Source organism: Polistes dominula, unplaced genomic scaffold (genome assembly GCF_049000335.1).
Source record: "Polistes dominula isolate Pdom_NZ unplaced genomic scaffold, Pdom_raw_medaka contig_25, whole genome shotgun sequence".
Taxonomy (NCBI): domain Eukaryota; kingdom Metazoa; phylum Arthropoda; class Insecta; order Hymenoptera; family Vespidae; genus Polistes; species Polistes dominula.
In genome coordinates, this window is record NW_028301094.1 from 2,776,552 (window position 1) to 2,793,475 (window position 16,924).

Consider the following 16,924-nt stretch of genomic DNA (forward strand, 5'->3'; position numbering starts at 1 on the left):
TTAATAAGATATCTATTTATCACCTTTCAATTTTTATCTTTAAAAAATTGTAGCAGTTGGCCTTGATGCAATTTTACTTTCAATGTCTTTGAATGACCTTAATTTATATATCATTGAACTCTGCTGATGAAATTCAATAACGCTATACAAGAAAATACGTGTAAATGAATTTACAAAAATGAAGGTAAATTTAAAAACTTTTTTTACACGTTTAAACACGTGTAATAAATATTAAAATATTTAAAAATTAAATAATTAAAAAATATTAAAATATAACCTTTAAATATTATTATTATTATTATTATTATTCTATAAGTTTTGTATGTAAGATATTTTTGGTATTTTTAAATTATACAGAGATATATTATAGTGTTAATAATTACTGAATAATTTTAATTAATATTTATTATAATATATACAAAATATGATATTTAAAATAAATTTTGTATCTTGAATCACTCAACTTTTCTTTTTAAGTTTAATTTAAAAAATATATATGACTTGTTATTTGTAACGTTAAAGTTACGTAAAATCTTAGTAAAATATTTGGAAAATTTCTTGAATAATTTATTGCAACACTTTTCAAATCATAATTGCATGAATTAATTTTATTTTAACAAAGAAATCAAAAAACATTAGGAATTCCATTAAAAAAAAAATATTTCGATAACCTTGAAATTTAAGAAAATAAAACAAAAAAACAATATTCACATCAAATTCTGAACATAATCAGGCGAGTTTTTTGAATACTATAATTTTGCTCTTTGTGAGCATTTTTTTTTGTTCATGTTGAATGCAAAAAATATTCCAGACTATAAAATTATACTTTGCACCTTAAAAATGATATAAAAACGATATAAAATTCTATGTATAAAATTTTAATAGGCACAGTTCTTTTTTTTTTTTTTTTTAAGTTTTAGTTAACTTTAATTTTATACGATCTGAAAATAATTTTAAATTCAAACATTTGCATTTTAACTTAACAATAAAAAAAAAAAAAATAAAATAAACAAATTAACTGTAAACAGTATTAATATTTGAAATAATCTTCTACACATGCCGTTTAAATAAAACAACAGGTAAAAAAATGGTGTTAATGAATTATATATTTTTAAAAATGATCATGTGATTCAAGAATGATCTTTAAATATTTTTTTAAGACCATTAATGCTAGCTCACGTAAAAATGTTTGAAACATGATTCAAAATTCAACATGCGATTCCAAAAAAAAAAAAAAAGATTTAATTACATATCAATTTTGAAAGTGTTGTATTCGTATATTTAATCAAATATTAATAAACTTAATTTAAAAAAAAAAAAAAACAAAATGACATTTCAAATAATTCAAAATACAAAAATAAATATTTTTTAATTTCATATCTTCAATAATTCATGTTAGATAAGATATATTTTAAATTTAATAATTTATCATTCAATCATATTTTTGTTGTTTTGTTATTTTTTTTTTCTAAATCCAAGACTTAAGTTTTCATAGGACCATTATGAGCAAGCATAAATTAGTCGGCAAGTTTTAAACCTTCTTAAAGAACGAATATAATTTTAGTGGTGTTTACCTTTTTCTTTTTTTTTTTCTTTGTTAAATCTTTTGTGTCGATAACACACAATGACTAGCCGAATATACAGGTACATATTTACATATTAAAGACAAGTTTTTGGAAGTGTAGAATATGAATATTTCTCCATAGTGTATATCCTAACAAAAATTACGTTGATGTCTTTAAAAGAAAATAAAACAAACTTCACAAAAAAAAAAAAAAAAACAATAATAAAAAAATGTACAAATAATAATGAAAAATATGATGATTGGTAATGAAGAAAAATCGATGATCAGAATGAATTGTTATTTACAATCAACTACAGTAAAAGTTATAGGAACATGTATGAATTGTATTTACTTCCGTCTTCTATTACGTTGAATGCCTAAACTAGATCAAGCTTTCACGATCTTTTCAACATTTCAAAAGGAAGTGAAATCAGTTAAAAATAAGGAATATTATCAAGATATTTACTACTACTATTTACTTATTATATTATATAGGTATCTCGTTGTGTCTATGAATAGCATGACATTTCGTTTCTTTACCACAAAATAAAATCAATTTGTTGAGCATATTTAAAAGAAGTGATTATATTTAAAGACGAGATACAAATCGTTCTACTTTTGTTCGTCAATAATTCTCCTTTAGTTATCCTCGAGAGTTTCATTTAATCGTCAAGATTAAAACAGTTATAAATATGCGATTAAATCAACATAGTAGTAACCATTTACAATTAGAAGATTGTAGGATATAACGATGCAAAACTGACTGTGATAATAATCACAATTATGGCATTAATAATCAACGAGTGTAATAAACACAATCTTCTCTATCTAACAAAGTAACTATCTCGAAGTAAACTACTACAACTATGATACTTTTTCATGATGTAACACATAAGCAGCCATGTAATCGTAAAACTGTGTAGGGTATATCAATAAAGAACTCTCTCGTGTAATGGACTCACGATCGTGATTGTTATATTATTTTGTGTCAAAGAAAATAATGATTACACATGTGTTATATAAATAAATCGATGGATAATGATAACAGTAGGTTATGTTAAATGAAACGTGAATTTGAAAATATCAACCTTTTAAAGTAGGTCAAATTCTTATGTTACAATTAATTATTAAAATAAAAAAAAATAAAAAAATAAAAAAAAAGGAGCAAGGAAAAAAGAAATATGGTAACAAGATCTCAGCATTGATCTTAGCAATGCTAGTCATTTCAACTTTACCATGAAAATGCATTTACAAAACATTATACGCACTATTAAAATAAAATACTTCTTGACGATTCATCATGTTCATTGAAGCTTATCCACGTGACACTTCAAAACACATTTTTGTACTTTAACATATTACGAAACGTAATTTCTTCGAAGAACCTTTATACCTGTACTTTTACTTATATATTTGGAACAATTACATATCTATAACCGATAATCTCTTAATAACATTCTAATATATCCAACAGTTATATCAAAGGTATAGTTTGAGATATTCTTTTTTTAGAAAGCAGATACGTTTCGTAAGTACTCTCGATCATGCTTACAACAAGGCTCGGCATTCTATTGCATTTAAATTTTTAATGAGAGAAGAAATTTCTTTTATTCATTTTTTTTTGTTTTTGTTTTTAATATTTCAACATTTATCAACTTTTCCATCATAATCTTAAATGTTTTGTAATCTTTGATTTTGATACTTTAATTGACCTTGACTTAAAGTAATAATGACCTACGAATTATATCTACGAAACATATTAACGTGAGGGTTAAATAATTGATTCGTATCACTGTGATACTCTAGTAAAAGTAAGTAATATGAATAATTAAAATTGTTTCAATACATATATGAATAGATTTACGTATAGAATATAAAAAAAAAAAATGACTAAATACCCTAATAGCACAAAATATTGAAAAATATTGAATACATGTTTATTTAATATTAAAAAGACATTGAATCTCTTTTTTTTATTTTAATATTTAAATTAATATTAATTAATTATATAATATATAATAAATTAATAATAATTAATATTTAAATCTAATGTTTAAATTTTTTGATATTAAATACACATGCATTGAATATTTTTGAATATTTTGTGCTACTAGGGTAACGTTTTCATCTTGGATAGTAGTAGAGTAATATAAACTTAAAATTTTTTTTTTTCTTAATTTTCAATGTATATTTTACTTACGTAAGATAATATTATCTTCGTTCCAGTAATTCTTTCTTGATATATTTCGTCGTTCTCCGAAAAGCGCAGGTATGTTCTATTGCGCGCAAGTGCGCGTGTTCTTACGCACACACGTACACAACTAACACTCACACACTCAAACACAGAGGAGAGATACGCACTCGTGTAAGTTCGTTAACTGACCAATAAAATATGTCTCTTTATGTAATATACTAGAAGACAGAGTAAAAATAGGGTGGATTGTGGTTAAAGAATGAGAAAGCGATAGAATAAATGAATGAAAGAAGAAGAAGAGAGAGAAAGAGAGAGAGAAATAGAAAAAAGAGGAAGAAGAAAGCGAGAGAGCGGAGTGAGTTTCTCTCGTGGATCACCGGTGATGACCAAACGAACTGTTAGCCGCGTTCCTTTCGACAACTTTTCCGCGATCCGCTTAAAGATTTTTCTTCTAAATGAAATTTCCGTCATGAAACACAGTTAACGTGTGTACTCCTTTCTCCCCATATATTTATATTCACTATATTACCAATACATCGTTTAAATCCTTTCTTTTTTTATTATATTTATCGACTGATGTTCAAATTCGAAGAAAATGCCGCAAAAGTTTTACTATGAAACCTATCGGACCAAGCATTCAAATCACCGCGTTGCGATCAATCTCTATGCGGACACTGAAAACGGTCGTAGGATTAAATGCTCTGATGAACTCGATAGTAGAAGAAGAAGAAGTTGAAGAAGTTGAAGTGGTAGAAGAAAACAACATGAAGAAAAAGTATATTTAAAAAATAGAAACGGAACCGGGCCCCCACCAGTTATATGCCGGCATATAGAAATTAATCGAACGTTTCTTTAGCGAAATTGTGTACCGTTATAATAAACTGGATTTTTACATGTCTACTTCTTCTACTTCTTCTTCTTCTTCTTCTTCTCTATTTCTCTCTCTCTCTCTTTCTCTTTTTCAATTTCTCTTTTTTCTTTGGATTTGATTTTTATTTATTTTGAAAATACCCTCAATTTTTATCTTCTTTAATAACAAAATCAATCGCGACGTGGATGATTTGAAAAAATGTCACGCACGATAGATAAATCGATTAACTTAAGATCGATTCGACGTATTGATTGAGATTAAATAGAACGGTCTGGACCATCGGTAAAACGTTGCTTCGTACCAACCTCGTATTCAAAGAAGAACTCAACGGTAGTGGTAACCGATGCTAATAGTGGTAGGTTTGATACTCTCTCGCTGCTGATACTCGTGGTGGTGGTCGTAGAAGAAGTGATGGTAGTAGAAGTGGAGGTGGTGGTAATGGTGGTGGTGAAGACAAAGTAATAGTGGTGATGGTGGTGGTAATGACGACAACGACACTGACGAAGAACTGGACGTCCCCAGGTAAACGTACGTCCTGAAGGTTGTTTTATTTTAATTATCGTATTGTAAATTTGGCCAATTGTACAATTCCATTTTGATGAAATAAATGACACCCTTTGTTCGATAAATTAATAACATTTAATTTAACATCACACGGTCCATTGTCAAGGTGTCAAATAAACGGTTATAATAAAAGAAAGATAAAGAGAAAGAGATAAAAAAAAAAAAAAAAGGAAAAAAGAGAAAACCTTTTACTAGGATGCTGAGAATAAGCTTATGAAACCATCTTTGGTCTTTTACGTGTCAAGGATGGGTTCACGTTTTGGTGTCGTTTTTGTGAACTCCTATAGATGTATTTTTTATGATCAGAAAAACAAGATTTGTGAAAAAGCATTCTTCGAATTTTGATTTTTATTTTTATTCTTCTTCTTCTTCATCTTATTATTATTATTATTATTATTATTATTATTATTATTGTTCTTTTTTTTATTTTATCTTTTATGAGTGACCGAATGATAGATAATAAATTTTCTGATATTTTTTTTCTTAGATATGTAAATGAGTATATATTTTATATAAAATTTAGAAATAATAAAAATATTTATTTTCAAACGTTAATTAAATTTATAACAAGAAATTTCTTTCTTTTCATTAATTATTGTCGTTTTTAATACACGTGATCAAAACCTTCCATAAAGTCATTTGTTGTAAAAAAAAAAAAAAGAAAAAAGTATCACGACGTTCGAGTGAGTCGCATAAACAACTAACATAAGAGAGAACGTATAAAATGTTTCATATAAAAATCAACAATCGATATCTCTAACCAATAACGTCATAAGAAACGTAGGAATAATTTTCTCCTAGTTGCGTTCTCTTTCTAATTAACTTTACAAATGATAAACGAGTTTTTCATATCGTTATAGATGCAGGATTGCAAGAAGGAGACATGTACTTAATTGCGTCAAAGTGTATCTTGTTAGGAAATGGTTAGGCCCAAAGGTTAACCCTCGATTATGCTACACAACTTGTTGCTTCATAATTACATATTAAAATTTCAACCGAATACATTTAACCTGGCCTTGTTCACTACTCTGAACAAATTCATTAATCTTTCCTCTCGTCAAATTTTTTTCTTTTTTTTTTTTTTTATTGTTTCATTTATATTTCGCACAAATTTGCAAAATTCTTCATTCGATGTATAATCAGAAAATTTCTTTTTTTTTTTCTTTTTTTTTTTTGGAATGAGTCGTCTTTTTATTGATGATCTGTTCAAATTTCAAGAACGAAGATCACATTTACCGATGACATTTTTCTACGCCTCATTCGCAGAATATTCGCGACATGTAAATAGGAAAATTACACGTTATACAATACTATATGACATATATATTTAAACAACAGTCCTTTTTCTTTTTTGTTTAAATCCGTTTAAGATGAATACATATTATATCAAAAAAATAATAAAGACTTTTCCTACTGTCATATATACATGTATTTATAAGTACATACATGAATATTATACAATTGTCAATTTATTATAGATCATCTTTTCTTAAAAACTTATCACAAAACAGAAGAAACATAAACGTCATTGATAATAATTACAGTACTGTCTTTCAAACATTGTAAGATTTTTTATACATTGACGTAAGAGCATATTTATTGACCGGATCGTACACACAATGAGTACAAGGTCTCCTTACTTTTTCGGGGTAAATGGGTATTACAAGGTGAAAAAGAGTTAAGTGTATACGAAGAAAGTAAAAAGAACATAACGCTCTTAAAAGATCAATAAGTATATGTTAACTCTAAAGTTAAAAAACAAATTGTTCTGAACAATGACGACGTCTGAATGTTATTCATGGTATTGGTTGAATGTTTATTCGACGTTATTTTTTTATTTCAAATTTTTGATATTAAATCGAACCACGTGATCGAATGACAAACAGAGAGACAAAAAGAACAATTCTGCACTATTTAACATTGGTTTTGCATTACACGTGACTTTGAATGACATAAATAAGGTCATCGAAGACAGGGAAAAACTAAAATAACGACGTAATAAAATAACTTTTTATGATTTACAAAAAAAAAACACATATATATATTTTTTATTAAAAATTAAATGATTATAAATATATTTATATTTATATTTATATTTATATTTATATTTATATTTATATTTATATACAATATATATTATATAAAAATACATATATATAATATATATTGTGTGTATATAAATAATTATATATTAATTATATATATATTATATAATAATATAATAATAAAAATATAAATGTAAATATAAATATATTTATAATTATTTAAATTTTAATAAAATATTAATATATTAATGAATAATTAAATAAAATAATATAATAAAAAAATAAAATAAAAATAATATAGTAAAATATTAATATAAAATATATAAATAAAAATGTCCTACAAAAATTAGTATTGCGCATTTTATAATAGTCATTTATTGTCGAGTTATAAAATTCATAAAGAAAAATGAAATTTGTCTTAAAATAATCAAACTTAAATCTTCAATAACATTCAAATGGTGAAGTTTACGAAAAAAAAATATAAGATACCTTTTTTGTAGAGCATTAAATTTCCTACAAAATTCTTTCAGATTATTTTTCTGTAAAATCAATTAATAATGAGGTATGAATCTATTGGACTGAAAAAAAAATAAAAAGCTGCGATGCGGTGGATCTTCCTATTAAAATTAAAAGCTCATACTTGGTGAGAATTTTTTTAAGGTGTCTAGCAACCCATTTTTCTGTGTCACTTGTAAAAAAAAAAATTATTTATTTTTTTTACCCACCCTAATATATATATATATTAAGATGAAAGGAAGAAACGTTTCGAAATAAATGGGATTGATTAATAATAATTATTTCTTTTTTCGTAATAATAATAATAATAATAATAATAATAATAATAATAATATCTTGATATTTATTTTGAAAGATTTATTTTGAAAAGTTGCAAATGTTTAAAGAATGCAATATCAGCGGTTAATACGTGACGATAAACGGATTTTGACCTTACCGGAAACATACTTGATTCATACAACATAATCAAAAGTGAAATGAACAAAAATGACACGTCGTGACAAGTCAATACATATTTTCATCGCGTGTATCTTGTCAGAATTAAAAGCCATTTTTCAAAAGTTTGAATCGTTCAAACTTTACGAAAATAATATGTTATTTAAAGAAAACAGTAAAAATGATAAAAAAAATAAAAAGAATGAGGAAAGAAAGGAGAAGAAGATGCAAAAGAAAGTTCAACAAATCGAGGTCATTGTTAATCAATCGCTAAAAACTATCAAACATTACCAATTATCGTATCATCAATGTAAAAGGTGAAAAACTAGAAATTTTGTTGTATTTCCATGTGTTATATTAAGTGTATAAAATTAATGTGAAACTTTATACCAATGTAAAAAGTATTAATATTATTTATTCATGTTATAATAAAAACAAGTTGAATTAATTTGCTTTATTCATGCGTAAAAGGATCGATTAATCTTGTAAACAAATAACAAGACAAATGATATATTTAATGACCTAAATAAACATAGAATGTAATTTTACTGTATAAATAAACAATCATATTAATAAAAATGATATAAGAAGGTTGAAATTCATTTTTTTATTTTAAGTATATAATTTATTCGTTCTAATTAGAACGATATATAATAAGATTTTATAAGATAAGATTTTTATATTTGTTGTATGTGAAATTGTTGTTTAGTATAAGCAATATTTATTTATATGTTAATATTATATAATATTGTATATATATAACTATTGGTACTCTCTCGTTTAGTGTGCAATTTATTTATAATATATATTTATTTATAATTTATAATAAATATATATAATATTAATATAATAATATATTAATTAATAATAAATTAATAAATTTAATTATTATAAATTATAAATATTATATATATTTTTTTTTTTATATATTATATATATTATAAATAATATAATATATATTAAATATTAAAAATATTATATATGAATATTTAAATTATAATAAAATATCAATTAATAATTAAATTAATATTATATATATATATATATATATATTTTTTATAATAAATATATGTTATATATATATACGAGAATCTATATATAATATATTTATAATATACATTTATTTATAATTTATAATAAAATATATATATATATATATATATATATAGATTCTAATTAATAATTTATATAATTAATTAATTAATTATTTATAAAAAAAAAAACTCATTTTAAATGTAAAAATATCTCAAGAAAAGAAAAGAAAAGAAAAGAAATAAAAATAAAAATAATAGATCCAATTGATGAAATAAATCAATGGCCATAAATCAATGAATAATAAAAAATGATAGTTTTGATCCAAATAACAAATATGATCGAAATAATTAAAAATATTTTCTTTTCGTAGAATAAATACAAACCTTGACATAACAGTCTCACGTTTATCTTTCCTACGAACGATCAAATAATAAAAAAAATAAAAAATACAAAAATAAAAGTAAAAGTTCGAGAGACTTTTAATGAAAATAAATAACATATGGTTTCTCATCCGCAATTGAATTGCGGATTCGTTCGTAGAACTTCCTTTGAAATAAACGACGCAAGGAGAAAATATAAAAGTATCTTGTACATACTTTTGTATGTACATACATGCATGCATGTATGTATATATACATATATGGATAAGTATAAGTATGTATGATATACGCATGAAGACCATAATCGTGGATCGTTGGTCGAAGCAATAGAAGACGATGCAAAATGTCCTTTTTCACTGCTAGTATCAAATCTACGATGTAATTTAAATTCTTTTTTTTTTTGTTTTTTTTTTTTTTTTATTATTATTTCTCGATGTAATCTCACAATTCTTCCGGTTGTAAACCATTTCCAGAAAGAACCGTTGCCACTAACAAGTTCGATTGGTCATAAGAATTTTATTTATTTATTCTTTAATAATAAAAACAAATTTTTAATTGAAATAGGAAAACGAATTATATTATTTTTAATAGTCAAAATGTTAAAATAATATGTATGAGTATCTTTAAAAAAAAATGTTGTAGATTTTGGAAAACCCAACTGAAAAGCAAAGAGTTTTTGTTAGAAACGATATCAATGTCGTAATATTTTACATGAATGATTCAATTTGATTTAATTGAGATATAAATTTAAATAATAAAATCTTTTAATCAAGGTGATGAAAAATGTGGAAGGTAAAAGTATTTATCGTAGATTAAAGTTATATAAATATGTAAATAAAATGGTAAATAGACATATCATTAAAAATTATAATCATAAAATAAATATTAAAATCAAAAAACTGATAATAAATTTGATTAAAATCAGAAAATAAATATTAAAGTAAAAAAATAACTGATGATAAGCTTTGTTAAAATCAGAAAATAAATAATTCTAATTTATTTGTTTATTCTTTCTTAATGTGACACTCTTTTCCTCGAAATAATTTTCTTTCGAATTTTCATTTTCCTATTATTATAATCTCTTTTATAATTTTCATGTTAATTTTTGTTTTCTATTTCTAGATTTTTTGCTTTTGCAATTAACTTTGAAGTTGTTACAAAATGCAAATTTTCTTTATTATCAGGAAATATTACTAATAGATAATAATAAGACAAAAAAATATTTATCGATCTAATCTATGATGTGAAGTATCAATTTTATGCTAATGTAATGTATACACGTTTAAATAAAAAAAAAAAAAAGAAATAATAAGTATTAATATCGTCATAAAAATAATATGATTCAATAAACAAGTTCATTAACTTGGAATTTATCATAAAAAAAGTATGAACCTTTTATAAGATACAATATTTTTTTTACTAGAATTAATTTTTTCTATTTCTTATAATAAAAATGTTATTAATATGTTTCAAATAAAAATATTATAATAATTATCCATTAAATCATAATTATTATTAATCATTGAAACTTTTAATTATTAATTAATATTACGAAAAAGCGATTGTGTGTTTTTCATGAAAAATATTGATGAAACATGAATTAATCTTTCTTCACTAATTTGTCACGAATTATTACCAATTAAGAAATTTTTTTAATTTATATTTCTTACAAATTAATAAACTCATGAACGAAAGATGAGATTAATGATGATTAACTAAAAAAATATTATAGAATTTAATATTAATAGAATTTTTAAATTATTAAAATCTAAATAAAATTAAAAAATCATAGGATTTATAAATTATTTATGTAAATAAGAATTAAAATATATTATATAACTTACGCCTTTATTTGCCAAAATTAATATTGCATTTTGTGTTTTTAAGCACATATTATTCGATAGCTATGAATAATTTTATTATAAACGTCTCAACGTAGTATATTTATTTGATATATTTAATAGAAACATAAATTTCAAAATATATATACTAATTTTATATATACTGTCATTTTTCCTGAAATATTAAATTAAATAATAAAACAAACAAACAAAAAATGATTTTTCGAATATTATAAACTACTGTTTGATTTATAGATACTTTTTCAGCTAATGTTTTCTATAAATAATTACGAAGTTACCTAGATCATACAACATTATAGCTCAAACGAAGAGTCAAAAGATTGACTATTTGATTAACACAATATATTATAACATTTATTTGTAATTTAATAAGTATATATATATATATATATATATATATGATATAACGCTTGTTACAGAGCCAAAATATGATTAATGTTATAAACAACAAATTGAAATGTTTAAAATAAAAATAATACTGAATAATGATGTTCCATCTTTCCTACAAAATATGACAATTTCGATAATTTACATCCATAAACGTTATTTACCGACTATTGAACTCTTCATCTTATCTTGTATGTATATTTGTCTAATCATAAGTAAATTATTGTTCAATAATGATGCAAGGATTGGTCAAAAGAGAATTCATTTTATAAAAAATAATATTAACATTGATGATGTTATTGTTTCAAAGATATTAATTTGTCTTCTTAAGATGTGCATATATACATATATATGTATGTATATATCTTTAAAATGCAATCATAGCATTAATAGTTTAATGACGCATCTCATTCCATATACGAATTTCATAAGAAATTCAAATAATCTTTTACCTATGTTTAATGTACATGATAATACATTGTGAAGAAGCTTAAATTTTAGTGTGCGTCACAAACTTTAGAGATAATATATTATAAGGAAGTGTAAGTAGTGATATACATACCTCCCACATATGATTTACTTTGTATTTTTCTCAAAATGTTATGAAACCGTATAGCATTTATGCATATGTAAAGAAAATCACGAAAATGATAATAGTTAATATGTGAAATATAATAATAAAAGATATCATTTACAATATTCCTGCATTTTGTATTATTCATATTTTAATATAGCATAAAATGCTGGCTCGGATATATAACGATCCTATTTTTCAATTATCTCAAGATAAATTTATGTCAGAATAATTTGTACAAAAGAACGTTTCAATTTAAGTACATTGAACAGGCGTTATATAGCGTTGTCAGGTATAATAAAGTATAGTATTTCCTTGTACGTCTTTCTGGAGATTAATTTCAGAAAGAGAGCTAGATTGAGTGTAATTTACATTTATTACTAATTATAATGACATGGTTTGTATATAGCTATCAATATTCTTTCAATATGTAGCACAATACAAAACAGTACATTGTTTAACCATAATTGTTACATATAGCCCGAATCATTAAAACAGATCTATTAACTTATAATCTATACACCTTGCAGAAAAACTTCGCACGTCTAAATACCAAAGATTGAAAGGAAAATAATATTTTACAATTGTTAAATGAATAATTCCCCCAAAAAAATACTAAAGGTATAATTTTAAAATAATCATATATGGAATATACAATTAATATTAAACTACTTAATAATCAATATAATCATCATAAATATATAACGGATATGTTTTAACAAAAAGGAAATCAATATTTTCGGTTGTTCCCTTTTTGCTTATTGAGATAGATCAGTGAAGTGTATTCACATTTTACATTAATTGAAAAGAAAATGTAGATCTTGTGCTTAAGTCTAAGAAAATTTTGTACAACACAATAAAGCGATTCGATTATCAATATCTATCACCAGCACTAACAAAATCATTTGATTTACATAAAATAATTACTAATCACTTTTTATGTATAGTAAATCATAGATTAGATAGTAGTTGTCTCTAAACACTGAGATCTTCACAGACGCATCGTCTTAAGTATTGCATCGAATGCAAGGTAACTACATTATATTTAAGTAGAATACAATAATTATTTAGTTATTGATACTATCTTCACAGACATTTTTATACCTTTACATTTTTTTAATAGACATTTCAATAATACTCACTACAATCTGTCAAGATTATTTTTTTTTTTTTTAATCTGAACTGGTTGTTAATGAAATCATTTTTTATTTATTATGACTCTGAGAGTAAGAAAGAGAGCATGGTAATACATTTGTATGTTAATAATTTATCTGTAGTTCTTTGTAACATGTTTTCAACTTGATATAGAATTTCTACTCACATTTATATAAGTGAACATTTCTACAAAAAGTAATTAAGATTTATCTTTCATATGTAAATACACACACACTTTCGAATATTTTAATATTTATTTTTTATTCAATGAAAATGTTTTAGATAAGTTTGCAATATTCAAAGAAATTAAATATGGCAATCTTAAATAAACTTTTTAAATGCAATTTAAATATAAATTCGTAGCTTTTAGATCAATTTTTTTTTTTTTTTGTATTCTAGAAAATAGGTGAGACAATAATCATAATTGTTATTTTTCAACAAATCAATAAAATAATTAATTTCAATAGAAAACATGTTAGAATACTTTGGAGAATTACATTTAATATATAATAAATTATATTATAGATATAATCATATATTTTTAAATAAAAATTAAAGTATTTATATATTATATAGCATATACTATTTATTAAAGCTTCTATAACTGAGATACAATATGAGAAAAAGTCATATTAAATATGAATATTGAAATTTATGAAAGAAAAACTTTTTGTTCTTTTTAAACTTGCAACCCAGAACACCAGTCTTTTTAAGTTATCATACATTTAGTACCTTCATATTTGTAAACTGGTGATAAAGAGCAATTGCCATATGACAAATATTGCATAAATATTATCAAAATAATACTAAGAGATTGCAAATGACTAGCAAATGAATATACTGAAAAAAAAAAAAATAAATAAATTACTGTACAGTATATATTATTTTTTTTCTCTATGATTTTAATAAACCATGAGCTTTCTTTCCAACATCAGATCACACCTACACATTATTAAAGTCTCACAATGCACATTATTAATATCCGCGTTTACTATGAACACGTCACAATGTTAAAATATACATAACCTGTGCATGTGCTACTTCTTAGACATTATGGAATTACTATATTTATTCATTACAAGATTTAATATTTAATTCTGTAATTGATGAATGGTCATCATAATTCGTGCCTAGAAACTCGAATGGCATATTTTGAATGTACCTAATGTTTCTTTGTGTCATTGGGCGCATGAATAAGTGTAACTTACAAGTGGTCAACAATAAGAAGCACAGTTTAACAAATAACGCTTCCTCTACATCTGCCATGAAAACTTACTCTACAATTAATGCTGCCCAGCGATCTATCAGCAAATAAAGTTCTTCTCATTTCTGTAAGAAATAAATAATAAAAGAATCAAATTATACCGAAAGTAACATGACTCTTTCATATTACTAAAAAGAAAACAGAAGATAAAATTACCTCAGAGAAAAACAAACTAGAGAGAGCAGTATGTTTTCAGGATGGATTAATCTAATCCATTTTTCTTCGTTGGTAGTTCGCTGTGCATCTTGTGAAAATATATTTCGGTAATGACTATGGATGACATTTAATAAGCAGGGGCTTGAAAATCCCCCATTCCCCGCTGCTGTTGACCAAAAGGTGGTTCTTGATAAGCAGCATCTGTAGCGTCAGGATAACTTGTATATCCTGTTCCACCTACAGGATCTGCTTCGTAACTTGGAGCAAAGGCTGCATCTTGTATACCTTGTCTGAATCTTTGAAATGCAAACCAGGCACAGCCAATCTATATATACAAAATATATATATATACATATTTTCCAAAAGGGTCATGGAAAATTTAATGCTATTAAATTATTTTCACTTTACGATGAATAACAAATTGTAAATGAAAAACTTACCCAAGAAAAAATTGAAAAAAACGAAAATGCAATAGCTCCTTGTACATTATTAACACCGTACCCATCTTCTGAAGCTGGTGATTTATTCCATGCATTTGTTAGGTAACAGAAGCCGACAAAATATAAAAATGCCCAAAAACCCGAAAAACTAAAAGAGATAGAATATATACGTGTGAAATCAATGATTACAAATCAATGAAAGATTTTATTAGCAATTGTATCATTTTATCAACTTGTTATTTAATAAACAATTTTAATAATTCTAGGAAATAATTGATTAAGCTTACCCAAGATCTAAAAGGACATAATGTTTTCGAGTTTTAACAGAGGACATTTGTTCAAACAGATATTCACCAGCAAGGAAACCAATACTGGCTAAAAATGCTATAACACCTATTCCGATGCCATAATTACAAGCATTATTGTCGCCATTGTAGAGGCACACCTCTTTGTCTCCTTTTGTAATGTATCCCTTGCTGCTTATGCACCCAAATACTATTATAGCAAAGAGCTGAAATTCATTAAACTTTCTTCATTAAATTTATCTTTTTTATACCTTTTTTTTAATTCTTTTCTAATATTTGCAAAATATTTGTAATCTTTAAATATATACGTAAATAATTTAATATTAAAATAATTCCAAGTTAGAGTATAAGATGACATGACTGTTATCACATATATCCTATTCATATATCGAAGTGATAAAACAAAATGGAATAAAATCGATAGAATGACATATCCCTATATAGATATGATATTATTATAAGATAAAATCGATGTAACGGGTTTGATTAAGAAGCCAAGAATTTTGATTTAGTCGATAATGTACATAAGCATAACTTGGCATTAAATAAAATCAACCTACTAAATAAGACCATTTAAAAATATCATCTCATTAAGGACATTTATAATCGACATTTTTAAAACATATCAGATCAATCGAAGTTATGATGGATTTCAATTGAAAATCCCATAGAATCTTGTATTATGGGGCGTACCGCTGGAATTCACGAAAAATCAATAGAACCCCATCATGGATAGGGGTGGGGGCTCAAGTTCTTTTAAAATCAATGTATTTACCATCTCAAATTTAGTTCGACCTATTGAGCTATAGAATAAGAAACATTCAAGAAAATGAAATTTTGTTATAATGCTTTAACTTACCAAGCATGCTGCCCTTAAAATAACTAGAGGCCTTTGAATGAATGCAATCGGATCAAAAGGCGCTCCTGCCTTTCCTCCACCGTACGCTCCGCCGCCGTCCATCTTAATGCAACTGAAGTGAAATTTCAAAGCTTTCAAAGAAAGACACCACGCACGCGCCACACAATACTCATCCTCTTGTGCGATATTTTATTAAACCATCATTGTAAACTCTCCAATTTATTCGATGAGTAGTTACCTAAATAATCAAATATTAATATTTTACAATGGAGAAAGAAGTAAAAAAAAATAAAAATAAAGTTGTTTAATATCTACATT

At 24.5% G+C, this 16,924-nt stretch overlaps 2 protein-coding genes across 2 annotated transcripts in view; both read right to left on the reverse strand.

Annotated features, from left to right (window-relative positions):
* Nucleotides 1-5,043, reverse strand: part of dsb (scavenger receptor class B member debris buster) — a 29,576-nt gene extending 24,533 nt beyond the window's left edge. Inside the window, 1 exon segment of the mRNA XM_015315876.2 lies at nucleotides 4,935-5,043. The gene's annotated coding sequence lies outside the window, so the exon portion shown is untranslated.
* Nucleotides 5,044-11,433: 6,390 nt separating this feature from the next.
* Nucleotides 11,434-16,767, reverse strand: Syngr (synaptogyrin). Its single transcript, XM_015315919.2, has 5 exons — nucleotides 16,607-16,767; nucleotides 15,730-15,953; nucleotides 15,443-15,590; nucleotides 15,003-15,327; nucleotides 11,434-14,911 (listed from the first exon to the last, which is right to left on the reverse strand). Exons 1-4 carry the CDS (start codon nucleotides 16,706-16,708, stop codon nucleotides 15,130-15,132), a joined length of 672 nt encoding a protein of 223 aa, XP_015171405.1. The 5' UTR covers nucleotides 16,709-16,767; the 3' UTR covers nucleotides 11,434-14,911; nucleotides 15,003-15,129.
* Between the last annotated feature and the right edge of the window lie 157 nt (nucleotides 16,768-16,924).